Source organism: Podarcis melisellensis (assembly GCF_964234715.1).
Source record: "Podarcis melisellensis genome assembly, chromosome: 2".
NCBI lineage: Eukaryota > Metazoa > Chordata > Lepidosauria > Squamata > Lacertidae > Podarcis > Podarcis melisellensis.
Window position 1 is genome coordinate 109,306,587 of NC_138529.1, and position 26,243 is coordinate 109,332,829.

A 26,243-nucleotide genomic window follows, 5' to 3' on the forward strand; every position below is an offset into this window, starting at 1 on the left:
TTCCCTTCCTCCCCCACAACAAACACTCTGTGAGGTGAGTGGGGCTGAGAGACTTCAGAGAAGTGTGACTAGCCCAAGGTCACCCAGCAGCTGCATGTGGAGGAGCGGGGAAGCGAACCCGGTTCCCCAGATTACGAGTCTATCGTCTTAACCACTACTCCACACTAGCTCCCACCCTCCATGGGTGGGGGTAGGTGGGTGGCCTCCCTCACCTAGTCCACCTCCTCAGTGTAACAAGTCAAGGGGCCTTGTGGCACCCGGGAGCGGGGCCCTGCCCAATGCCTGACCCTGCCAACTTCTGAATGGCAGCCCTGGGCCAGGAAATGTTCTTTCCAGTCTCGCCCTCAATGTTCCACATCTATGGCTCCTTCCGTCAGACAGACCAATTGCCTCCCCACCTCCTCCTTTCCATGAACGTCAATAGCCCTTTGTTTCCAGCTTTTCATAGTAACAGCAATCCTCTGTCTCGAAATATCTCCCAAGCAAATGATGCAAACCGAGGGGATATGCACATATTACGGCTACCATCCTATATCCGCTAGCTCTCCACTGAACAGCTTGACATATGCAGAGTCAGATAATTGGTCCATCTAACTCAGTACTGGCCTACGCAGCCTGCTAGTGGCTCTCCAGGGTTTCAGATAGGCGGGGAGGGGGCGACATTCACCGACTTGGCGACACCGGGGATTGAACCTGTGACCTTCTGTATGCCAAGCAGATGCTCTGTGACTGAGCTGCGGGCCCCTCAGGATTGGGCTGGATGACTAGAGGTCTAGCGTTCCTCTAGCGCCTCCTGCAGGAGCAGGCCGAAATGGCATAAAGGAGAAAACGTTTGCGACGCCCCCTTCACAAGAAAGGTCTGTCTGAAAGGTGGCCAGTCGAAGGAAGTGATGTCACGGGCACAGGGGGGACAAAGGGACATCGCCGTGCCGCTGACCGTCGAGAGAGTGTGGCCTTGGCTGTCAGATAAAGGTGGACTCCTTGTGGCTGGGTAGTCTGTAGCCGCGGGTCTCTTTCAGCTGCTTGCAAAGAGCTGCTTTCTCTTGTTCCAGCTGGGCAATGCGGTCGCTCTTCTCAGACACTTCCTGTTTATGATACGATATCTTTATTGTCATCGTCCCATACAGAACAATGAAACTGAAAAATCTACATAAGACATTCAAAAACCCCTAAAAACTCTGAAACCCCATTTTAAAATACAGTGGTACCTCGGGTTACGTACTTAATTCGTTCCGGAGGTCTGTTCTTAACCTGAAACTGTTCTTAACCTGAAGCACCACTTTAGCTAATGGGGCCTCCTGCTGCTGCCGCACTGCCGGAGCACGATTTCTGTTCTCATCCCGAAGCAAAGTTCTTAACCCGAGGTACTATTTCTGGGTTAGCGGAGTCTGTAACCTGAAGCGTATGTAACCTGAAGCGTATGTAACCCGAGGTACCACTGTACAATATACTCCTATAGAGACTCCTTATACTGCGTTTAAAACCAGAATTGCATTTGGGTAGAAACTGTTTCTCAGGTGGCTAGTCCTAGTCTTAATAACCCTGTACCTTCTTCCAGAAGGCAGAAGCTGAAAGAGATCATTTCTGGGGTGCGCACTATCCTGCGCTATCTCTGCAGCTTTCTTATGACACCTGGCAGCATAGATTTGATCCATGGTGGGAAGAGTGCACCCAATTATACTCTCTGCAGTCTTTACAACCCTGGACAGCATTGTTTTTCCCCTGACCGTGCAGCTCCCAAACCACACACACAGACCATAAGTTAATACAGTCTCCACAGTGCAAAGGTAAAATGCCATCAACAGGTCCTTTGAGAGATTGTTTTTCCGGAGGATTCTCAGAAAATATAACCTCTGCTGTGCTCTCTTCATCAGGTCTTTGCTGTTTTCTCCCCAGGTTAGGTCATCTCTCAACTCCATCCCCAGAAATCGAAACACCGAGACCGTTTGTTAGGCAGACAAGCAGCGTTATCAAGAACAGAACCGCCATGTTGTTGCACTGGGCTTCAAGAATGAGAGGGGAATGCAGGGAACTCAGTTCTGGGGGGTCAAGGTGCACATCTTTTAATGTGTCCAAAATCTGTGACTCAGGAGGTTGCCTTGGTCTGCCTCCAAAAAGGGCGAATCCTGAGGCAGCCACTGGCTTTCACTATTGCTTGACTTGTCGGCATCTGTCTGTCTCGAGAGACAATGGAGTGTGCCTCCGGGGGTGAAGTCAAACGGCTGCATTAGCAGCATCGAAGTAAGTGCAAGCCTGGGCCGTGTGCATGGAGGTCCTGGGCTGCCCAGATGACAAGACCTCCCTCTTGGTCTCACTGATGGGGTCCAAAGGAAAGCAGAGCTGGGCTGCAGGAGTTGCCGGAAGGAGGCGTACAAGGTGCCATCTAACCACCTTAGGGATTCCGCTCTGGATTTGTTTAGGATATACTCCTTAGCCAGGCATAGGCAAACACGGCCCTCCAGATGGTTTGGGACTACAGCTCCCATCACCCTAGCTGACAGGACCAGGGATAATGGGAGTTGTAGTCCCAAAACATCTGGAGGGCTGAGTTTGCCTATGCCTGTCCTTAGCCCTTTCTTGTCCCAAAGGAGCGGGCACAGATTGTTCCTTGGAGTTTACTCCCAAAGCCTTTCTCACAAATGTGTATACAGTGGTGCCCCGCAAGACGAATGCCTCGCAAAACGAAAAACGTGCAAGACGAAAGGGTTTTTCGGTTTTTGCGTCGCTTTGCTAGACGAATTTCGCTATGGGCTTGCTTCGCAAGACGAAACGTCTTGCGAGTTCTTGCGAGTTTTTTTCCTTTTTCTTAAAGCCGCTAATCTGCTAAGCCGTTAATAGCCGCTAAGCCGTTAATAGCCGCTAAGCCGCTAATAGCTGTGCTTCGCAAGACGGAAAAAACCGCAAGACGAAGAGACTCGCGGAACGGATTAATTTCGTCTTGCAAGGCACCACTGTAACTGTAAGGCAGAGGAGGTTTAAGACCAGAGTTTTCCTTCTCCTACACAGGCTCCCTTCCCAAGTGGATGAGCCCCATCTACCCCTCACTTCCCTCTACAACATGTGCAGAAACGGCCTTCTTGACCATTCGACCCCCTGTGGGTGTCGTCCCACTCAGTTCCACCACTCTGTCTTTGTGCATCTTGGCTTTTTGTTTAAATGGGCCAGCCTGTGGATTTCCTCCTTACCTTGATCAGCAGGTGGTTCTGTTCCTTGAGGACGGTGACAGCTTGCTGCTGAAACTCCTTCTTTCCCGGTGGATAAAGGGGCCCCCCTAAACCAGGAGGTGGGACTTCAGGCTAGAGGAGTGGGGAAACCCGGATAACTATCTGAGCACAACTTCCTTACACAACATACCACCCAATTTTTTTATCCAGCGCTCCTGTGTTGCAAAGGGGCCTCTCAATAATAATAATAATGACAACAACAATTTATAATTTATACCCCGCCCATCTGGCTGGGTTTCCCCAACCACTCTGGGCAGCTTCCAACAGAATATTAAAATACAATATCCTATTAAACATTAAAAGCTTCCCTAAACAGGGCTGCCTTCTAAAAGTCTGGTAGTTGTTTTTCTCTTTGACATCTGGTGGGAGGGCGTTTCACAGGGCGGGTGCCACTACCGAGAAGGCCCTCTGCCTAGTTCCCTGTAGCTTTGCTTCTCACAGTGAGGGAACCGCCAGAAGGCCCTTGGCGCTGAACCTCAGTGTCCAGGTAGAACAATGTGGGGGGGAGATGCTCCTTCAGGTACACTGGACTGAGATGCTCTCAATATCCAAGAAGCAGACAAGATAGGCTTGGCAAGAGGCAGGAGTTAGTGCCTGCTCAGGTATGGCAAGGATGAGGTAAGAGCAAAGGGACACAGGAACAGCAGCCCGAAAAGTGGTATATAAACACTGTAAATTAATAAATGGTGCATACATACAAGATTTCTTAATTGCATAGAGCTGAAACAGCGCAATTGCTTCCTCTCAAAATTAGATGCAAGTGCCAACAACCAGCTGATTGTCGGGGCTTGTACAGTGCTGTGCACAGAAGCCCTAAGGACCAGTTGACTGTCAGAACTAAAACAGGTCACCTGATGTCATTTTCATGATGGCAAATGACCCCACCCTCCTCCGTGTGAGGTGGAATAGGTAAGGATTCAGCCCGACGGCCAGATTCAATTCTCCACCCATTTGGGGACACCATTTGAGTTCAGTTCCCCCAAGCAAGGAAGCCTGACCCTCTCCCTTGGAGGAGACCCTGGTGTCAACTCTGGCAAAGCCTGCTCCTGAGACACAGACTCAAACAGAAAGGACCAGGTGTGCAGCCAGGGAGTCATTCTGGACTCACAGTTGTCCATGGAGGCACAGGTCAATTCTATGTCCAGGGCAGCTGTCTACCAGCTCCATTTGGTACGCAGGCTGAGACCCTACCTGCCCGCAGACTGTCTTGCCAGAGTGGTGCATGCTCTTGTTATCTCCCACTTGGACTACTGCAATGCGCTCTACGTGGGGCTACCTTTGAAGGTGACCCGGAAACTGCAATTAATCCAGAATGTGGCAGCTAGACTGGTGACTGGGAGTGGCTGCCAAGACCACATAACATAGGTCTTGAAAGACCTACATTGGCTCCCAGTACGTTTCCGAGCACAATTCAAAGTGTTGGTGCTGACCTTTAAAGCCTGAAATGGCCTTGGCCCAGTATACCTGAAGGAGTGTCTCCACCTCCATCGTTCAGCCTGGACACTGAGGTCCAGAGCCAAGGGCCTTCTGGCAGTTCCCTCCCTGCAAGGTTACAGGGAACCAGGCAGAGGGACTTTTTGGTAGTGGCGCCTGCCCTGTGGAACGCCCTCCCACCAGATGTCAAGGAGATAAACAACAACCTGACTTCCAGAGGACATTTGGGAAGTTTTTAATGTTGGATGTTTTATTGTGTTTTTAATATTCTGTTGGGAGCTACCCAGAGTGGCTGGGGAGGCCCAGCCAGATGGGCGGGGTAGAAATGAAATGAAACGAAATGAAATGAAATGAGAGTGCTTGTTCTCTGATCACAGGCAGACGCTGTGCAGATGTGTTTAGAGGCATGTGCCCTGACCAATCAAGGTAAAAAAAGGAGTCAAAGGTGTCTCCAGATGTGCCATCCATCCAAAACAGTCTTATTCCAACATGGACCACGTCCTTATTTTTCTATTTTAGTGCACATTTTGTTGTCCAAGGGAGACAACCCCTCCTCCCAGTGCTTAACATTTGGATACAGCCTGGTGAGAAGCTACCATATGCAAAGCCCATGGAAATGAGAGGGAGCTGTATTCAGCCAGTTCCTGCTCACTTCCGTAGAGCTTCTTCAGGTGAACTTGCACCTGACAGGTGAGATCTGTCTGTTTCGCCTTCCACCCCCTTGTACTGGAAACGTGAGCGATCCTCCCTCCCAAGGCAGTCTTCAGCGTCCCCCCAGGACAGAACTGCCCCAACCCCAGGCCCTCCCCTCCCCCTCCGTCCCCACTGACCTTTCCAGGAGAGGCCAGCAGGTTTTTCAAGCACAGGTTCACTTCCTGGATCCTGGCCAGCATCAGGCAGCTCTGGTTGGAGTAAGGGTCTGGGAAATAGCTCTGCGGTTGTGCAAGAACAACAGTGAGCAGGGAAAAGCAAAACAAAACTCAGTACGGAAATTGTATCCTGAAGATTGCAATTCAAAGAGTTGTTGTTTTTCAAAAAAAAAGGTAAATAGAAAAAAGTATGAGGATCTTTGCAATTAATATACAAAAATGCGTATGTGTAATTGAAATAACCACCTTGGCTTGGCTTAGTGTGGCAGCATCAGCAAAGGTATTGCTAAGCCAAGATTTGGCTCAGTGTGTTGTGTGAACCAGGTCAAAGATTTCACACTGAAAGTGACCTTTGGATCTTATTAGTCTCTTAATCCCTGCTACCTTTTATTCCAAGCTGGGGAGCTCCCTAAATGTGTGACAATTGCCAAATTAAGCATACGTGCTTTGAAAAGGAGACATGTAAAATCCACAGAACCTCATGTGTATCTCAGCCTACTGAATGCCGCGCCACAAATACTCCATCATCAGACAAGGCCAGCCCTTACTTTGAGCAGAGCAGCTTCAGGCACCTGATTTTGGGTCTTGTGAAAGGGCTGCCAATTGTTAGCTATTTTATTTTTATTGCAGCTTCACTGCCCTGGGAAGCGAGATCCGCTTGTGGGATCTTCTGCCCCAGGTGCCAAAATAGCCAGACAACCCTTAGCACCCTTAGATACCACCTAGGGGTGGTATCTGCTCTCCTTCGGGTCCTGCCTGGTACTTACTGCCTCTGTTCCCATGTGCTTCTGACGCCTCTGGGCCTCCAGGAGGTGGCGCTGAAACCAGTCGCGCACACGCTCAACCATCTCCAGCCCTTGCAGCAAGGCGTCCCGTTCCCGTTCCAGCTCTTGCATTCGCTTCAGCTGCAAGACAGGGGGCAAAGTCAAGATTCCAGCTTCTGAGTTGCGGGGTGGGTGGGTTTCCTTGATTCAGCAGCACAGAACGACTTTGCAATGCTCAGGAGACCTCCGTCTAAGGGAGAAGGGACCTTGCAAAGAGGGGTGTCAACATTTCCGCACAAAGTAGCAAAGAGGTGTAGCTCAAAGGGTGTAGAACCCATGCTTTGGGCGCAGAAGGACTCAAGTTCAGTCCTAGGCACCAAAGATCATCATTTATTAGATTTATATATCACCCTTTGGACGCGGGTGGCGCTGTGGGTTAAACCACAGAGCCTAGGACTTGCTGATCAGAAGGTTGGCGGTTCGAATCCCTGCGACGGGGTGAGCTCCCGTTGCTCAGTCCCTGCTCCTGCCAACCTAGCAGTTCGAAAACACGTCAAAGTGCAAGTAGATAAATAGGTACCACTCCGGCGGGAAGGTAAACGGCGTTTCCGTGCGCTGCTCTGGTTCGCCAGAAGCGGCTTAGTCATGCTGGCCACATGACCCGGAAGCTGTACGCCGGCTCCCTCGGCCAATAAAGTGAGATGAGCACCACACCCCAGAGTTGGTCACGACTGGACCTAATGGTCAGGGGTCCCTTTACCTTTTTAAAATGCTAATCAGACCTGATTGAAGAGGAACGTTTTTGCAGGGTGCATAAATATTTTATAGTGAAGGAGGCAGATGAATCTCCCTGCGGAGAGCATTCCACAAACAAGGAGTCACCACAGAGAAGGCCCCGTTCTTGTGTGGCCACCCTCAGGACCTCACGTGGAGGAGGCACACGAAGAAGGGCCTCAGATGATGCAAGGCAGCAGAGGAGGCGGGAATGGGCAAAGCGACACCCTTCTGAGCTCCCCGGAAAGGGCACCTGCCAAAGCAGCAGCAGGAGGGCAGGAGCCCATTGCCAACCGGTGCCCCCAAGGCACCCAGAAAAGCAGCACATACCACCTGTGCTAGGAAATCTGAACTGGTTGCTGATTTGCTACCAGGCCAATTCCAAGGTGTTCCTATTAGTCTGTAAAGTCCTTAACAACTTGGGAGCAGTTTACCTACCGGATCGCCTTACTCCATATATGCCCGCTCGATCACTTTGATATGCAGAGGTGGCATTTTGACATAAACATTGTATGTAACATGAAACCACACTTCAAAGCCAGTTCTCCACGCAGCTCAGAAAGTGAGACAGCTCAGTTGGTTAGAGCGTGGTGCCGATAACGCCAGGGTTGCAGGTTCGATCCCCGTAAGGGACAGCTGCGTATTCCTGCATTGCAGGGGGTTCGACTAGATGATCCTCAGGGTCCCTTCCAACTCTATGGTTCTATGAGATGCCCCAAACCTCCAAAGCGCAATGAAAACAGCACCCCGTATCAAAACATCGGTTTGCGACAAGAATACAGCCCCTTCGACAAAATTGGCTGCTAAACTGCACGTCCAATGCAATACCAAAAGAATGAACACGAGAATAACCCGAGATGCATGTCGATGGAGTTTCTAGTGGGAGGAATCCCAAAAGGCAAGGTGCCACCGTGGAGAAGACCCTGCTACCCCCAGAACACCTTCCAGGCTCTCTCGAGGGATGAGGAACAAGGCGTTTCCTCATTTCTAGGGTTCTACTAATTCCTTTTTAGAACTTCAAAACACTGGATGTCTGGGGAGGAGGTAAGGTCTAAGGGAGGCCAGAACAAAGGGGTGTGGATATTTGTGTGTGCCGTCGTGGTCCCAGCTACCTGAGCCGCAGAGAGACTCACCCAGAAGAAGAAGCGCAGGGCCTCCAGGCTGCTGAGGGCCGTGCCCAGTGGGACGATGAGGATGGTGTAGCCTCTCTGGACTGCCATCATGGCGCAGTGGGGGCCGGGAGGCAGCAACGCCCAGAGCAGGAGGGAAGGGGGCCACCCTGGCATCCCAGCGGGGCAGCGAGGTCCCCTCACAGTGGCGCCCCTGCTTGAGGAGGGGGAAAGTCACGCTCTGACGACGGGTGCTTTCCCAGGTGGCCCCTTCTTCTCTCCCCACAAGTCACGTCCCACCTGCTTCCAGGCCAGTGTCCTCACGGAGAGCTCTGCCGCCGGCAGCCAAATACTAAAACAGCACACCAGCCCCCCCCCCCAATTCCTTCAGGAACGTTTCTCTGAGCCTTTCCTCATTCCCCCTCAAACATTGGACTCTCTTTTCAGCCGGTCCTCTTTCCTCTAAGGCACTTTTTGCTCCCCTGCATAGCTGTCAACCTTCCCTTTTTTTGCGGGAAATTCCCTTATTCCAGCGCCATTTCCCGCTGCTTCCCGCAGCTATCCCGGATTGTTAGATATCCTGTAGACTGTCTGCGGGACAGGTGAGGCTGCTGATCCCTTATTTTCGAGGCTGCTGATCCCTTATTTTCGAGGCTGCTGATCCCTTATTTTCAAATCTGGAAGTTGACAGCTATGCTCCCCTGTCACACCCTCTTCCCAAAATCCTGTCACGACCTTCCTTCACAGCAGCTTCCCTCTCCCATCCCTCAGCTCTCGCCCCTTTCAGATGCTCTCTTCTGTCTCGCACACCCCTCCATCAACCTTCACCTCATTCACACCCACCCACCCTCCCTCCCTCCCTTCCTTCCTTCCTTCCTTCCTTCCTTCCTTCCTTCCTAGCGTTTCCACCCTTCCTCGCCCTTTTCTGCTGCCCGCCCGGTCTTCCACATTCGCGTTCTCTTCTCCAAATGGATTTGCGCTGCCTGCTCTCCTCCGCTGCTAACCTCTCGTCGTCTCTCCCCTTGGCTTTCTCCTCTGCTTTCCCCTCTTCCCCTCAGACCCCTCCTCTGCCCTGGGGGCAAAGCAACAGTGTCCGGAATCTAACCCCCCACCCCATCTGCCATCCCATTTGGCTGAAATCAGCACTTTCCCCCCAGTGCATTGTGGGATATGCTTTAAAGCCTCAGTTGCCCCGGACAATGGTGCCCATAATCCCAGCCTTTCCAGCTGGCTGAATGTGCTTGGGGTGCAAAGAGAGGTGTGAGCAGAACACACTGCTCTGCCAATTTACGATTGCAACATGAAGAAAAGGCCTTGTTCAAAACTATATCCTCAACTTTTTGGGGTGTCAGCTGGCCCTGGCCGAAGGTGTCTTAGATTGACTTTTTAATTTTGGGTGCTTCCAAGGCTATATAGCGATTTCTGAAGATGGGTTTCAATCACAGGCCAGAAAATTCGGTTTGCACAATTACAGTGTCATAGAATTGTAGAGTTAGAAGGGACCCCGAGGGTCATCTAGTCCAGGACTCTCAACTACAGCAACAAGCCCACTTCCCCCAACCCAACCCCAAAATTAAGACTTTTCGCAATAAGGGAAGTAATAAGGGCCCTCGTATTTACGGGACCGCCTCTCCTGGTATGCCCCGCAGAGGACCTTAAGGTGAATAACCATAGTTTAGAGGTCCTGGGCCCTAAGGAAGTCAGACTATCCTCCACCAGGGCCAGGGCCTTTTCAGTGATGGCTCCGACCTGGTGGAATGCTCTGTCCCATGAGACCAGGGCCCTGCAGGATTTAACCTCCTTCCGCCGGGCCTGTAAGACAGAGCTATTCCGCCTGGCCTTTAACTTGAATTCAGCCTGATCTTTTATTTCCCTTCCCTTCCTTCCCCCTCCCCTTTTCTGAAGATCACCCGCTCTGAGACCCCACAGCTAATTCTCCCCTGGCCTCCACACTGGCTCAAGTAGGACTAATTCAGCCAGCTAGCCCTGGAGATTATTTAATTGATTTTTGATTTTTATTGTTATTCATGTTTTTATACTGTATTTTATGCTGCTTTTATAATTAAGTGTTTTAAATTTATTGTTAGCTGCCCTGAGCCTGGTTTTTGAACCGAGAAGGGCGGGGTATAAATAAAATTTTATTATTATTATTATTATTATTATTATTATTATTATTATTATTATTAATGCAAACTGGAAAGCGTGGGGTAACGCTTGAGGCAACGTGGTCTAACCTGCCCACAAACAAACTACTATGAACACAGTAAACAGCTGATGTCGTCTGTCCTCCCTACAAACTCTGTGCGAGGACAAAAGCTTGATAAAAACTGGGTGCCTGGAAGCCGCTTCAGAGCCAAAGCGGGCATGCATTGAAATATGTAGCAGGCAGCTGCAGACGGCGATTTTCAAAGCTCATTACAGAGGGAGGGCAGCCCTTCCCCGCATAAGGCAGACAGAGCAGATCAGAGAAGGCAAACACATCAGACTGAACGCTTTTTAAACAGGTCATCCGGAAGCAACTTTCGGTAATCATACCTTTCAGGTCCAACCAGCACCCTGGAAAAAAACTAACAACACAAGCCGTGTGGAAGCTAGACAAAATGTGCATTAATACAAACAAACACACACTTAAAATAAAATATGAACTGCACTCCTTTCTAATCTGGCCTTGTCTGTCTTATCTCCTTTCAGCATGAACCTGGACCTCCATGGGGTGAGGGCAGCGGCCATGGAAGGGGTGGGAAGAGAGAAATGCAATTTTGAATAGGGACAAAATGGCTGGCGGGGGGGGGATTTGGCCTACTTTTGGGGTTGACACAATTACTTTGTTGACACAAAACAAATAGCAGAAACTGTTGCTGGATTTCTCTTTCCTGCCGCAAATTTAGTTAGTTTCATTGCATCTTGGATTGTTCCTGTCCTTAGTTCATATAAGTACCATGGGTTTTAAGTCGGTGCATGCCAGAAATTGTAGGATTTTGCAATTTCTATTTGCTTTCGTCGGGTCTGAGACCGTACAATGACATTTGTATTGATTAAGCCATCCCTGCTCTTTGCACGCCCTTAACTCTCAGCTTGGTTTCATCCTCATGATCTCCTACGGAGAATGCAGGCAATAATAATAATAATAATAATTTATTATTTATACCCCGCCCATCTGGCTGGGTTTCCCCAGCCACTCTGGGCGGCTTCCAACAAAACACTAAAATACAATAACCTATTAAACATTAAAAGCAGGGCTGCCTTCAGATGTCTTCTAAAAGTTTGGTAGTTATTTTTCTCTTTGACATCTGGTGGGAGGGCGTTCCACAGGGCGGGTGCCACTACTGAGAAGGCCCTCTGCCTGGTTCCCTGTAACTTGGCTTCTCGCTGTGAGAGAACCACCAGAAGGCCCTCGGAGCTGGACCTCAGTGCAGAACGATGGAGGTGGAGACGCTCCTTCAGGTATACTGGACTGAGCCCGTTTAGGGCTTTAAAGGTCAGCACCAACACTTTGAATTGTGCTCGGAGTGCTTCACCCCTAACTGGCTGCCCAGCAGAACTACAATTTTTGAGGTCACGCAAGTCAGGACCACATGGAAGAGGTTTGCGATGTAAACACAACCTTGGACCGAGCAACCTCAAAGGACAATTGCAGCCTGAAGGCAGGCTTTTTAAATTAATTAATGATGCTGATTTGTATTTCTTGAGGCTTGAATAATCCTCCTGTCGCTGGGGAAAAAAGAAGAGGGAAAAAGACATTGTTTTCCGTTTGCACACAAAGGTGTGGCGTGTGGAAATGACGCTTAGGATGTGTGCAGACCGTTGGCTGGGCTTTTAATCACATTTAAGTTGCACAGCTAATAGTGGATTGGAATGTCCCAAGGCCGGACTTTTTCCAATAAAGAAAGGGGTTGGAAGATGCACTTGGAACGTGTGAGTTAACACTCGTTCTGATGTTGTATTAACTCCCCGCAAACACATCAGAAAGGAGGCTCAGTCACCAGCTTGTCTGGAAGGGCCGTCAGGAGCTATTCCCTGGGCTTCCTCACCATATCATATTCCAAGGCATTGGAAATGGTGTGTCTTCGCGGTTCCTTCGGAAGTCGGATACTCCGGCGCCTCCCAGCTTGACAGAGGGAACTGTTGATGCTACGCGACCGCGTGACTCCTTTCCCATCGGATTCTCCTGGAGAAAGAGATTCATTATGCCATAAACATATTTTCAAAAGAAGGGGTTGGGGAAGGAACTTACAGGTTGATCTGATAAACTTTTGAGCATCCTGCCATTTACAGTGGAACTCATACTGCTCCCTCATGCAGGTTTTTTGTGCCACAATATAATCCTCGTAGGAATACCAACCCATATTGGTGACAGTCACACCATACATTTTATTATTATTATTATTATTATTATTATTATTATTATTATTATTATTATTATTATTAATTTATTTATATCCCGCCCTCTCCAGCCGAAGCCGGACTCAGAGCGGCTAAAAACAGTAAAAGTAACACAGTTCACATAAAATCACAATCAATTAATTGAAATATATTCTAAAATAAATTCATTCTAAAGTCAATTCAGAATCAAATTAATGGCAACTATTGGGCTAGAGTTCTGTGAGGATTACCAAAGGAGGGGGTCAGACTGCGCCTTGGCCAAAGGCCTGATGGAACAGCTCTGTCTTGCAGGCCCTGCGGAAAGATGTCAAGTCCCACAGGGCCCTAGTCTCTTGTGACAGAGCGTTCCACCAGATCGGGGCCACGGCCGAAAAAGCCCTGGCTCTGGTTGAGGCCAGCCTAACCTCCCTGTGGCCCGGGATCTCCAAGATGTTTTTATTTGAAGACCTTAAGGTTCTCCGTGGGACGTATACCAGGAGAGGTGGCCCTGAGCTTAAACCACCATGGCTTCCCACAAAAAACTCTGGGAGCTGTAGTTCATTAAAGGTGCTGACAGTTGTTAGGAGACCTCACTGTTCCTCTCCCAGAACTACAGTTCCCAGAGTGCTTTAACAATCCATCCCTCCTCCCGGGGAATTCTGGGAATTGCAGCACTGACAGTTCCTCCCCCCGCCCTTCGCTCTCGACACGAGAACTCGTGAACATCCAATGAAACTGAACGTTGGAAGGTTCAGGGCAGATAAAAGGAAGTGACGGAGGTCATCGTTCAGCTATGGAACTCACTGCCACAAGAGGAAGTGATGGCCAACAATTTGGATAGCTTTGAAAGAAGATTAGGCAAAGTCATAGTGGCTGAGGTTATTAGGGGCTGCTAGCCATGACGGCTATGTCCCCCCCCCCCGCCGCCAGAAATGGTATGCCTTTGAATACCAGTCGCTGAGCAATCACAGGTGGGGAGATCGCTGCTGCACTCAGGTACCGCTTGCGGGCTCCCCGCCCCCCCGGCATCTGGGTGAGCCCTGTGAGGGAGCTGGGACAGAGCAACAGGAGCTCACCCCGTTGCGGGGATTCGAACTACTGACCTTCTGATCAGCAAGCCCAAGAGGTTCAGTGGTTTAGACCACAGGATGTGCTGATGGTCCCTCGTTCCCCTTACAGAGGAATTCACAGGAAAGGGGTATTCACTGTTCAACCACTCTCAGGATTTTAGTGAAAAGAAGAGAGGTCTGCTAACAACTCTCAGCACCCTGAACAAACTACAGCTCCCAGGATTCGGGGCGGGGAGGGGGAGCCATGACTATTCTTGTTCCTCCAAGGCCAATGGTCTGTCAAGTCCCGAATTCATCCCGCTTGTCACAGTGACCAAGCAGAAGCTTCTGGTGCATGGAGCAGAGTAGCCACAAGAGCCTTTTCCTCTAGCTGAATTTGTGTAAGTCCCTTTTAAAGCCAACAAAGTGAGTTCCATAGCTTAACTCTATGCTTAACTCTGCACTATGTGAAGTAGTTCTTCTGCTCATCCTGAACACCCCAACATTCGGTTCCATTGGGTAACCCTGAGGGAGGTCTAGTATTATGGGAGAAGGTGAGAATGTTCTCTTCTCTACCATGCATAATTTCACACTTCTGCCATGTTCTCCACGCCACAGAACAGCGCTTCAAGGGCCATAGCTCTGAGGCAAAGCTTCTGCCTTGCATGAAGAAGGTCCCAGGTTCAGTTCCCAGCATCTTCAGGTAGGGCTTGGAATAATAATAATGATAATGATAATTTACTATTTATACCCCAGCCACTCTGAGTGGCTCCCAATCAAATATTAAAAACACAATACATCATTAAACATTAAAAACTTCCCTAAACAGGGCTGCCTTCAGATGTGTTTTAAAAGTAGGATAGTTGCTTATTTCCTTGACATCTGACAGGAGGGCGTTCCACAGGGCAGGTGCCACTACCGAGAAGGCCCTCTGCCTGGTTTCCTGTAACTTTGCTTCTCGCAGTGAGCGAACCACCAGAAGGCCCTCAGAACTGGACCTCAGTGTCTGGGCTGAAGGATGGGGGTGGAGACGCTCCTTCAGGTATACAGAACCGAAGCCGTTTAGGAATGCCCTCTGTCTGGTACCTTGGAGAGCTGGTGCCACTGAAGTGTTGACGATACTGAGCTCCATGGACCAATGGTCTGACTCAGTTAGAAGACAGCTTCCTGTGTCCCTAATGGCTCCTTTTTCCATCCCGGCACAACAACATGTTCCTGCCACAACTTTCCTCTGACACATTGATGAAAGAAGCCAGTCCTGCTTTGCACCTGGTTACCCTTGACGCAGCAGGAACAGCAAGCGTTGGAGGACAGGATATAGGGACAGAGGCAGAAAGCAGGGGACAGGCCCCTTGGGTCCTACGTTTGCTTTTTGCTTTTTCTTTCAACAAGCGCTTTGTTCCTCATTAATTCTGTCCCTGGAAAGTCAGCCGGGGCAATCAATCCCGCTGGACCTCCGCCAGCCTGGGCTCAGTTAATCAATGAGCCCCTGTAATTAGTGGCTCTAATTAAAGCAACTGGGATGTAGCAAAGAGAGAGAAGTCCATTTCAGAAGCAGAGTGAACCACATCGAAAGGCAAATAGGGACCTCTCCCCCCTTTTTAAATAGTTGTGACCCTGTGCCTTTAAGAGCATCCTGACATTAAGGCTGTCAGGCAGGTGGAGGTTTACCTGTGGCTCCTTTCCGGGAAAAGGCTCATGTGCTAAAATGTGTATGAAGGAAGCCACTGGAAGAACAGGGAGTACGGGACAGGGAACAGGACAGCAACTGTATTGCCAAGGCCTTAAGGACCACAGAACTGCCCTGAATCCATGTGGAGACATTTTCGCCATCCCAGTTCTTCCCCCGTTCTCACTATTGTTTTCTAGGCAACAACTTAAGCTGTTGGTTTTTCCACGTAAGGGTGCTTCCAGACAACCTGCCTACTGAGTATTTATTTAACAAAACAATTTATAAATTGCTTCACTGTAAGAAGGTAAGATGAACTGCATCAGGGCAGTGGCCCACCTAAGTCCTACATCCTTTTCTCACAGGGGAAAAAACATGAAAGGGGATGTATGTGGCGCTGAGCCACTGAGCCCCTTGGGCTTGCTGATCAGAAGATCGGCAGTTCGGATCCCTGTGACGGAGTGAGCTCCCGTTGCTCTGTCCCAGCTCCTGCCAACCTAGCAGTTCGAAAACACACCAGCGCAAGTAGATAAATAGGTACCGCTGTGGCGGGAAGGTAAATGGCATTTCTGTGTGCTCTGGCTTCCATCATGGTGTCCTGTTGCACCAGAAGCAGTTTAGTCATGCTGGTCGCACGACCCAGAAAGCTGTCTGTGGACAAACGCCGGCTCCCTCGGCCTGAAACCGAGATGAGCACCACAATCCCATAGTCGCCTTTGACTGGACTTAACCGTCCAGGGGTCCTTTACCTTTACCTTTCTCTATCAGCGCAAGGATTTTTCCTTCCCCATCTGCTCCCTCGGCATCCCCTGCCCCCCAAAATTTTCCCCTAGCCCAACAGAGCAGATATGGGGGTGCATGGGGGAAGGAGTTTGGGGAATCCCCTAGCGCTAATACTAATTCTTACACTGGCCCCAAAATGTATTCCAAAAACCCCCACATCTCTGCAGGTTCTCAACCAGAGTCGGGTCGGGAAACTGCCTGAGGAGGAGCAAACAATCTGAGCTGTTAAGTGGCAGTGAGGAAGCAAAGAAGGAGGCACGGGAAGAAGGAGAAGCTGACCGGGCAAAGCTCTGCTCAGAGCTCAGCTGATGCACAAGATCCACAGTTCCCGGGATGTATGGTGCCAGTCGGCTGCTACAGATTGAGTGGCTGCCTCCCAGACAATAAGGCAGTCCCCGGCCAACTCAGCAGATGGAGGGATGCCCGTGGCCCAGCGCCAGGCACTGAGAGCTGCCAAACTCTCCCCTACGCCACTGCGGACAGCAGCTGGGATATCAACTCTCAATCGGCAATGGATCCAGGAGCCTTTTGTTCCGAACCTATAGAATCCTGTTACTAACTTCCCACTCCCACTGACTTGGATCTGAAGACCTCCGTTGCCTTTTCTTCTTCCCCGCTCTGATTTCATTCAACCTGGCATGCATTTGGGAATCTCCCGCCAGGATCAAGTTAAGGCAAGGAGAAGGCCTGCCCTCCCCGCCCCCCTCCAAACTCATGCCAAGATAAACTGACGTATGCCAAAGCAAAAGTGAGTTGCTCTTTAATGCAGAAAAACAACAACTGTGTGTCTGTGTGCCAGCCCGGCTCTCTTGTTTGCTAAGTTGTACAACGGCCCAGAACAGGCATAGGCAAACCCTCCAGGTGTTTTGGAACTACAATTCCCATCATCCCTAGCTAACAGGACCAGTGGTCAGGGATGATGGGATTTGCAGTCTCAGGCAAACTCCGGCCCTCCAGATGTTTTGAGACTACAATTCCCATCAGCCCTGACCACTGGTCCTGTTAGCTAGGGATGATGGGAATTGTAGTTCCAAAACATCTGGAGGGTTGGAGTTTGCCTTGCTCTCCCACCCTCCTCAAGTGTTGTTTGCATGGCTGGAATGTGTCCTTGAACTCTGTCAATGCGTCTTGTCCGCCTGGATAGAGAAGGGAGATGTCTGTGTGCAGAAACTAGCCTGCCGTACAAAGGTAAAATTTGCATCCTTTGCTCCACCCACTTCCCCTCTGGCCCCACCCACCATTGGCAGGTGAACCCCAGAACGTTGCCCCACTCCCCTACAGAAAAGGACCAGATGATGCTTCTCCTAATCCCGAGTTTCACCTGCTCACTTTCTTCGTGTCAGCAAGCCTTTCACAAAGAGGGGGATCATCCCCAACCCAGGGGGGGGTCTGATGACGCCTCTCAGGGAAACTTTCCTTCCTTCCACAAGAAACCCCCCACTAATTTCATGGTTACAGTCCTTTGCCCTTTGACAAGGTGGACCTTTCCCTGGATCCAGCAGGGCTCTTCTTCGCGTACTTAGTACGGTGGGATGAACGTCAGGGTGGATAAAAATCAATATTTCTTAAAGGATTTTTTTTAATTAGATATTTTAAATTTAAATTGGATTTTTAAAATAAAATGCTTTTGGAGGAAAAATCTTTCTAAAGATAGTTTTCTATTTAAGCTACATTATAGTCCAAAGGCTATTCATCAGGAAATAAGGATTTGCTTTTCATGTGTACTAAAACTCAGTCTAAGTTGTTGTTTTTTTAAAAAAATTAACCTCATCAGTTAACAAACATGGATACATATGCTATAATGTTATTGTTTTAGTTAAATAAATTGTTTAAATTGTTATGAAGGAAATGACTGTTCTTCTCCTTCCAATAAAGTACAGCAGAAAAGTTGTCCAAATAGAAACAGTTAACTTATTAAACCTTGCAACAATTTCACAATTATCTGTCTATGCATTTCCAATAGTATAACCAAATCAGTAATTTTTGATATAACTGTAGAAACTACTCTGAACTACCAAAAATGAAACCTTCATCTGGTTGTAAATATTAAGATTAGACCAGCGAGAATGAGTCTTTCTGTAAAAAAGAAAAAGATTGAAATCAAGTCTTACTGTCTAGTGATTTAAATTTATTTGATTTAAATCAAATCAACCCTGATGAACGTGTTGTCAGAATTCAGCAGACACGGGAGGAGAAAAGTTTGCTGTATCAGGTGCCGCGGAGGGAGGAGGTGGGGAGGATTTAAGGCCTGTGAGAAGCGAGGGACTAAATCAGTGCCAGATTTATGTACAAGCTATAGCTTAGGGCCCGACTCTCTTGGGGCCCCCAAAAAAATTTAAAGGGAAAAAAATCTGGATGTATATTTCCAAAATATAAGATAAAAAACAAATAAAATAAAACCTACATACAGCAACAGTATTTTGTGTTTTGTAGGCTCCTATGATGTAAGTAACAGGCCCCACCTGCTAGCCGGCTCCCTAAAATATCACTGGTTTGCTCATTTCTATATACAGTGGTACCTCAGGTTAAGAACTTAATTCGTTCTGGAGGTCCATTCTTAACCTGAAACTGTTCTTGACCTGAAGCACCACTTTAGCTAATGGGGCCTCCCGCTGCCGCCACACCGCTGGAGCATGATTTCTGTTCTCATCCTGAAGCAAAGTTCTTAACCTGAGGTACTATTTCTGGGTTAGCGGAGTCTGTAACCTGAAGCATCTGTAACCTGAGGTACCACTGTATAGGGTGCCTACATTCTGCATTGACTGGTTGCAGGGCAACATGTGCAAATGGCTTTAGATAACTATTACAGTGGCGTAGCGAGGTGTGTGCAGGGGGGGCCGGCCGCACCGGGCGCAACATCTGGGGGTTAGGTTTAGGGGCGCAAATCCATGGGTTAGGGGGTGCAAATCTACGGGTTAGGGGGCGCAAATTACTTGCCTTGCCCCGGGTGCTGACAACCCACGCTATGCCACTGAACTATTAGGCCCATAAATTACCATATAGCATATATTCAACACAAAAAAGCAACAATTTGTTGTTGACAAAGGACAGCTGGACATATAAAGGGGCCCATTACCTTAAGTAGCTTAGGGCCTCATCAAACCTCAATCCAGACCTGACCACAACTCTGGGGCCGTGAGTGCAGAGAGAGAACGAACCACAGGCAAATCGACCCAAATACACCCAGCTTGCTTTGCAAAGAGAACGTCAGCAATGTCTAGGCAACACGATGACTATATACACATGCAATAAACAATCTTTTATAGAATTCCTTCAAACCATAACAAGTCCAAAATGAAATCTTTAGTCTCAAAGTCTCTGAAAATCTTTAAATGAAGGGGGGCAACAAGGTTTGGTATGATGACAGAAAAGCTGTGAAGCTTTGTGTATTCAGCAAATATGATGTCCAACATTGAACAGTGATTCCGGATACAGTGGTACCTCGGGTTAAGTACTTAATTCGTTCCAGCGGTCTGTTCTTAACCTGAAACTGTTCTAAACCTGAAGCACCACTTTAGCTAATGGGGCCTCCTGCTGCCGCTGCGCCACTGGAGCACGATTTCTGTTCTCATCCTGAAGCAAAGTTCTTAACCTGAAGCACTATTTCTGGGTTAGCGGAGTCTGTAACCTGAAGCGTATGTAACCTGAAGCGTATGTAACCCGAGGTACCACTGTATAGACTACTGTTTCATAGAATTCTTCGTCAGCGTGGTGGGAGAATATAGAATTGCTTCATAAACCCATCTTATTTCAAATGAATGTATGTAAATGAAAAGATCAAATGCTGTGGAACTGTGCTCCTGTGATAATGTAGTCACTGCTCTTTGCAAAGAGAGCTGCAGGCGAGACAGAAACACACCAGCTGAGGAAAAGCCCCTGCCCAAATGCGCACTCCTCCGCTGTCTCTTGAGACAGACAGAGGCCAGCAATAATACCTGGCGCGGAGTCAGACCTAACTCATATTTCCCACACGGACTGGCAGCAGCTCTGCCAGGTTTCAAGCGGGGGCGGGGGCTACCTGTTTGAAATCCTGGCATGCCTAACAGAGAAATTGAAGGATGGCGGGCAACTGCACATGTCGCTGGGGAGGGGCAGGCCGGAGGAGAAACGTGGGGGTGGGCAGGCAGGTTATTTATGCAGTCTAATCCCACTCCCACTCCTCAACTCCAGCCTCTGGGGCTGTCCAATGCGTGGCCCATTAACAAAAGCGCCTTACTGTGGAGCTGGGGGTGGGAGGGGGTGGATGAGAGCAGCCAGCTAAGAGGATTGGTCGTCTCTATGGCTGGGGAGACAGGATCAGGAGCGCTAAACCCCTGGCCGTATGGTGCTGCGGCTGAGTTGCCGCAGGCTTGCCAAGGGCGCAGAGGCAGAAGGGAGAGAAAGAGCATGTTTGCAGAGGGGGGAAAGCAGAGGTCCCCACACACACACCTTCCCCCTCTCCCTTGCTGTGTTTACAGTGGTAGAATAATAGAATCATAGAGTTGGAAGAGACCACAAGGGCCATCGAGTCCAACCCCCTGTCAAGCAAGAAACACCATCAGAGCACTCCTGACATATGGTTGTCAAGCCTCTGCTTAAAGACCTCCAAAGAAGGAGACTCCACCACACTCCTTGGCAGCAAATTCCACTGTCGAACAGCTCTTACTGTCAGGAAGTTCTTCCTAATGTTTAGGTGGAATCTTCTTTCTTGTAGTTTGTATTCCATTGCTCCGTGTCCGCTTCTCTGGAGCAGCAGAAAACAACCTTTCTCCCTCCTCTATGTGACATCCTTTTATATATTTGAACATGGCTATCATATCACCCCTTAACCTCCTCTTCTCCAGGCTAAACATGCCCAGCTCCCTTAGCCGTTCCTCATAAGGCATCGTTTCCAGGCCTTTGACCATTTTGGTTGCCCTCCTCTGGACACGTTCCAGTTTGTCAGTGTCCTTCTTGAACGGTGGTGCCCAGAACTGGACACAGTACTCCAGGTGAGGTCTGACCAGAGCAGAATACAGTGGCACTATTACTTCCCTTGATCTAGATGCTATACTCCTATTGATGCAGCCCAGAATTGCATTGATACCTTGGGTTAAGAACTTAATTCGTTCTGGATGTCTGTTTCTAACCTGAAACTGTTCTTAGCCTGAAGCACCACTTTAGCTAATGGGGTCTCCCGCTGCCGCCGCATGATTTCTGTTCTCTCTCTTTTTTTCTTAACAATTTTTATTGATTTTAACATATAAATTATAAAATGTAGCACAAAACCAATAATACTCCTCACAAAACGTCTTGCAAACCTACAAACGTCGTCTGATCTTCACAAATACTTTTCAAATAGTCCGTAAATTTACTCCAGTCTTCTGTGAATTTCTGGTCCCGCCGGTTTCGAATCCTTCCTGTTAGTTTATCTAGTTCTGCATAGTCCATTAACTTCATCCTCCATTCTTCAATCGTCGGTCATTCTTCTTGCTTCCATTTTTGGGCCAGCAATATTCTTGCTGCTGTTATTGCATATAAAAAGAGCTTACATTCCTTTCTATTTATATCACTCCCCACAATGCCCAGTAAATGATTTCTGTTCTCATCCTGAAGCAAAGTTCTTAACCCGAGGTACTATTTCTGGGTTAGCGGAGTCTGTAACCTGACGTGACTATAACCTGAAGTACTGAAGGAGGTGAGGACAGGTGACCCCTTTCCCTCCTGATCACACCGCTCCAAAGACACACACAAAGACAACCTTCTGTTGCCATGCCGCAAAAACAGCAGCTGCCCCCAATCTCCACAACCTGCAGTATGCCCAGCACCCCTCTAGAAATCAAATCCGCCCGGCTGACCACTGTCCAAAGCAGCGTGCCACGCAAGCAAAGAAGAGGGAGTGAATCTGGGGGGGGGGGACCCAGATGTTGCTGGGTCGGGTTGATGGGAGATGTAGTGTGGCAAGGGCCGGAGGGCCGCAGGGTCTGCACCCCAAAATTCAGAGGCAGAACTTACATCTTACATGGTGATAGGCGGGAGGAGGTTAGCTTGCTACCTGGACTTCACAACAAACACTTTACGCTTGTTAAAAAAAAGCTATTGACAGGTCCAGGTGAATAGTTTTGGGCCAGCGTCCTCATGCTTGCTCTCTCTTTTGGGGAGAGCTTTGGGTGTGGGGCATTTGAAGAGGATAATGTCCCCAGCCACCCACACAGTCCAAAATGGTACCGTCTCAAGACACCCTTACTATTTGCTCCTTTCTGACTCTCGTGTGCCTCAAATAAGCAAAATAAGGACACTTCTTTTCCCTTGGCTTTTGACACCTGAATTGTATGGGGTGTTAGGTGGTTTTTTGGACCCCTCTTATTAATTAATTAATTACTTAATTAAATTTGGATACCGCCTATGCCCCGCAGGTCTTTTTATGGTAGCGAGTTGTTTTAAATTGTTTTTAATATTGTGTTTTGATGCTGTACGCTGCCTTAGGACCTTAGGGTAAAAGGCACGTATAGAAGAGAAGAAGAAGAAGAGTTTGGATTTGATATCCCGCTTTATCACTACCCTGAGGAGTCTCAAAGCGGCTAACAATCTCCTTTCCCTTCCTCCCCCACAACAAACACTCTGTGAGGTGAGTGAAGCTGAGAGACTTCAGAGAAGTGTGACTGGCCCAAGGTCACCCAGCAGCTGCATGTGGAGGAGCGGGGAAGCGAACCCCGTTCCCCAGATTACGAGTCCACTGCTCTTAACCACTATACCACACTGGCTGCTGAAGAAGAAGAAGAAGAAGAAGAAGAAGAAGAAGAAGAAGAAGAAGAAGAAGAAGAAGAAGGACAACAACAACAACAACAACAACAACAACAACAACTAGTACAGGAGCAGAGGAGAGGGCGCCAGTCTGACTTGGATCCTCCCCTCCCAACGCAATTGATCAGAATGTATGGGAAACAAAATGCTTTCTCACGGCAGTACATATAATTCTTCTCCCACTCTTATCCGTACAACAACCCTGCAAGGTGGATCAGGCGGGGAGGTTGGGACTTGTCCAGCGGCGCACAGGGAGTGTCATGAGATTTCATTGTGCTAACCGCCGCGCTGCTCTGTCTCTCTCAACCCAAGTCACACTAGCTAGGGCTTTTAAAGCTCCTGTGCCATTTAATGGACACTCCCATACGTCTGATGAAGTGGACCGTAGTCCGCAGAAACTCATGCCACAATAAATTTGTTAGCATTTAAAAGGGCAAACGCAAGGCTCTTTGTTGTTCTTGCTGCAAAAGGCTAACACAGATACTCCTTAGGGAAACATTAGAAAGCGGTATGGCCATTGAAAAGCATTACCTCTTGACTTCTGTACATCAAGCTGATCCGGACAGCTGGCAATGCGAAAACAAACTCAACAAAGAGGGAAGGTCTCCTGCCTTGCTGGTGTGTGTGTGTGTGTGTTACAAAACCTGTGTTGACACTCCTGTTCACTGCGTACTCACTGCATTTCCAATGCTGGGCTTTCAATCCCCCAACACAGCACATTATCCAAAATTTGTCCTGTGCTGACTGCAGTCCTAATTCGTCCCTAGCCCAAGATGGGAACCACGTCTGCACAAGGAAAATACATTATGCTGACGTGAGCAGCTGAGAAGAGCTGTGAAATGCCCCAAAAACCCTCTAGCAACTTCACTGTGCTCTAAGGGAGTAATGTGAACAGACTCCCGCATCAAACTCTGGATTCCCTTATCAACTTTCCTCATTGCCTGACCTCCCTCCCATCCTGTCCTGTCCCAATAACCAGCTTTCCAGCTTGTCGATTAAGCCCTGTAGACCCAGCAATTCGGAAGGGGCCAAATGGAACTCTCTTCTGCAACAGCCAGATGAGGACCACCCATCCCACTTTGATTATAGGGGCATAGTCAGACCACTGAGCTCATCGCTGTGCATACTCTCCACACAGAACAAATGCCAGCAGCATTTGGGGAACTTTCCCCAGCAACCCTACCTGGAGTGAAATCTGCAAAACCATGTGCTCTGCCCTTCCCCAATTCTCATCATCATCAGACCTTTTATTGGCATCACATACAAACATCCAAAACAAATCAATACAGAATTACCACTTCCCCAGTGGCACAAAACATTTGCTGAAAGAAAGGAGGCAGAGCAGTCTATTGTCACATCTCTAGGTTTCCAGGGAGATCAGACGTCTGCAGTGTATTTCGACGACAAAAAACCAAGTAGAGATATTTAGCCACTAACTTGGTGAGCTCCTGATCATTCCCCAGTAATAGAAAATGTATGACCTCCAACTCTGGTTTCCATTTGGGGATGCGGAGTTGATCTAGAAATTGCTGACGGAGATCAGCATATAGTTTACAATTAAGAACCATATGTGTAAAGGTTTCCGCCAGGTGGTCTTCGCATGGGCAGGCTCTTCCCCAATTCTGCAGGACACGCCCCCAAGAACAGAAGCAGGAGCATAGCAGAAAGGTGCAGACTAGCAAGTCCAAGTCCAATTTAATGAATTGCCCCCTGGTAATCAATTCATTAAACTGAGCCCCAGTGATACATCAGAAGGCCTGGTTCCCTTCCATCACCTCCTCAAAGCTACTGGCACACACATTCCCAGAGGACCCAGGAGTCCGAAGGCAGCGGTAGACAATGTGGTGTTCGCTGAATGTTTTGGACTACAACTCCCATCGTCCTCTCCTATTGGTCGTGCTCCCTGTGACTGATGGGAGTTGTAGTCCAAAACATCTGAGGGGCACCATGTTGGCTTACTACTCCTGTCCTGAGGCTTCTCTCTCCTGCCACAATCTCTTTCCCAAGAATACACTGGTACCTCAGGTTAAGAAATTTATTCGTTCTGGAGGTCCGTTCTTAACTTGAAACTGTTCTTAACCTGAGGTACCACTTTAGCTAATGGGGCCTCCCACTGCTGCCGCACGATTTCTGTTCTCATCCTGAAGCAAAGTTCTTAACCCGAGGTACTATTTCTGGGTTAGCAGAGTCTGTAACCCGAAGCGCCTGTAACCCGAGGTACCACTGTAAATGCACCCCAGTTCCCACTATTCAGGAATCCTGGTTTTGCGCTCCAGCACCACAGCAACACCCCTGACCCCAAGCCCAGGCCTCCTGGCCTCCTCTCCCACTTACGTATCCAACTCAAGTTCTTCATCGACTGCGAAGTTGAGCCCTGCCCATCGCTGTCCTGCCCGCCGACTCCAGCGCCCGACTTTCCAGCTTTCTCGACCTCCTTCTCCTCTTCTTCTTCGGCCCGGAGGAGGGCGATTCTCAGCCCGGCCACCAGGCGGGGAAAACTCAAATACCCTCCGCAAGGCTCTGCCACTTGCTGCAAGGCCTGGAGCACACCGCCAGGGAGCGGGCACCTCTCGCTGTCCCCCGGGGGGCTCACCCCGCAGCTCCCACGGCCCCAGCGGCTCTCGATTTCAGAGACGTGGACGGTCCCGCTCCGCTGGTCATCCAGGATCTCGAAGAGCGTCCGGAGGCTGCGGAGGAAGGGGCGTGGGAGGCGGGTGCCTCGGGCCGGAGGAGGGGGGTCCTCTGGGGTGGGAGGGAGGGGTGGGGCCGCCAGCCCAGAGCTCATTGGGAGTGGGGCTCAGGGGTCCTCGGGAGGCCAGGGAATTCACAGCAGGAGGAGCCAGAAAGAACCCCAAGAGCTTCTCTGGAAAGAGGGAGCAACTGGGATTCAAGAGAGAGTGCCGGAGAAAGCCTTAATTCCAGTGAAATGAAACAGTGGGGCTGGCGGCCAGGAGGGGAGAGTAAATCTGGAAGGGGAGGGAGGGCAGGCAGGGGGGTGTCCTCAGGACATCTGGGATTTCTGGGAGGGGACTAGGCTAGTGGGCTAGAGAGCAGCAGAAGGTCTGGGTGAGGAAACCAGGGCTCCTGCGGCTACGGCTGCTGCTGCCGCCGTCTGCGTGGCCAGGATTGCTCTGGGGCTTTGCTGAGGTCTCTAGTTTGTCAGAGTCAGAATATCTGATTGAGTCAGATTGGCCAAGCCGGTCCACGGAGCAGCAGGGGTGGGGGGGGTGCGGAGGGGGTCAGCTGGGATTGGAATCATGTGACCCATCCCAGATAATCGCCCTGGACGCCAGATGATTAGCGGCTCTGTCTAACGAGGTGGCATCTCCTCTGGGGCAGAGAGAGAGAGAGAAAGAGAGAGAGAGAGAGAGAGAGAGAGAGAGAGAGAGAGAGAGAGAGAGAAGGTTTGGCCTCCTGGTGGGTAGCTGAACTCTGAAGCTGGGG

At 49.3% G+C, this 26,243-nt stretch overlaps 1 protein-coding gene across 1 annotated transcript; it reads right to left on the bottom strand.

Moving 5' to 3' along the window:
* Positions 1-25,584, bottom strand: SAPCD1 (suppressor APC domain containing 1; the record flags this gene model as incomplete). Its single annotated transcript, XM_081903105.1, has 6 exons — positions 1-1,085; positions 3,186-3,296; positions 5,489-5,590; positions 6,295-6,432; positions 12,206-12,342; positions 25,134-25,584. 6 exons carry the CDS (start codon positions 25,582-25,584, stop codon positions 963-965), a joined length of 1,062 nt encoding a protein of 353 aa, XP_081759231.1. The 3' UTR covers positions 1-962.
* Positions 25,585-26,243: the final 659 nt, after the last annotated feature.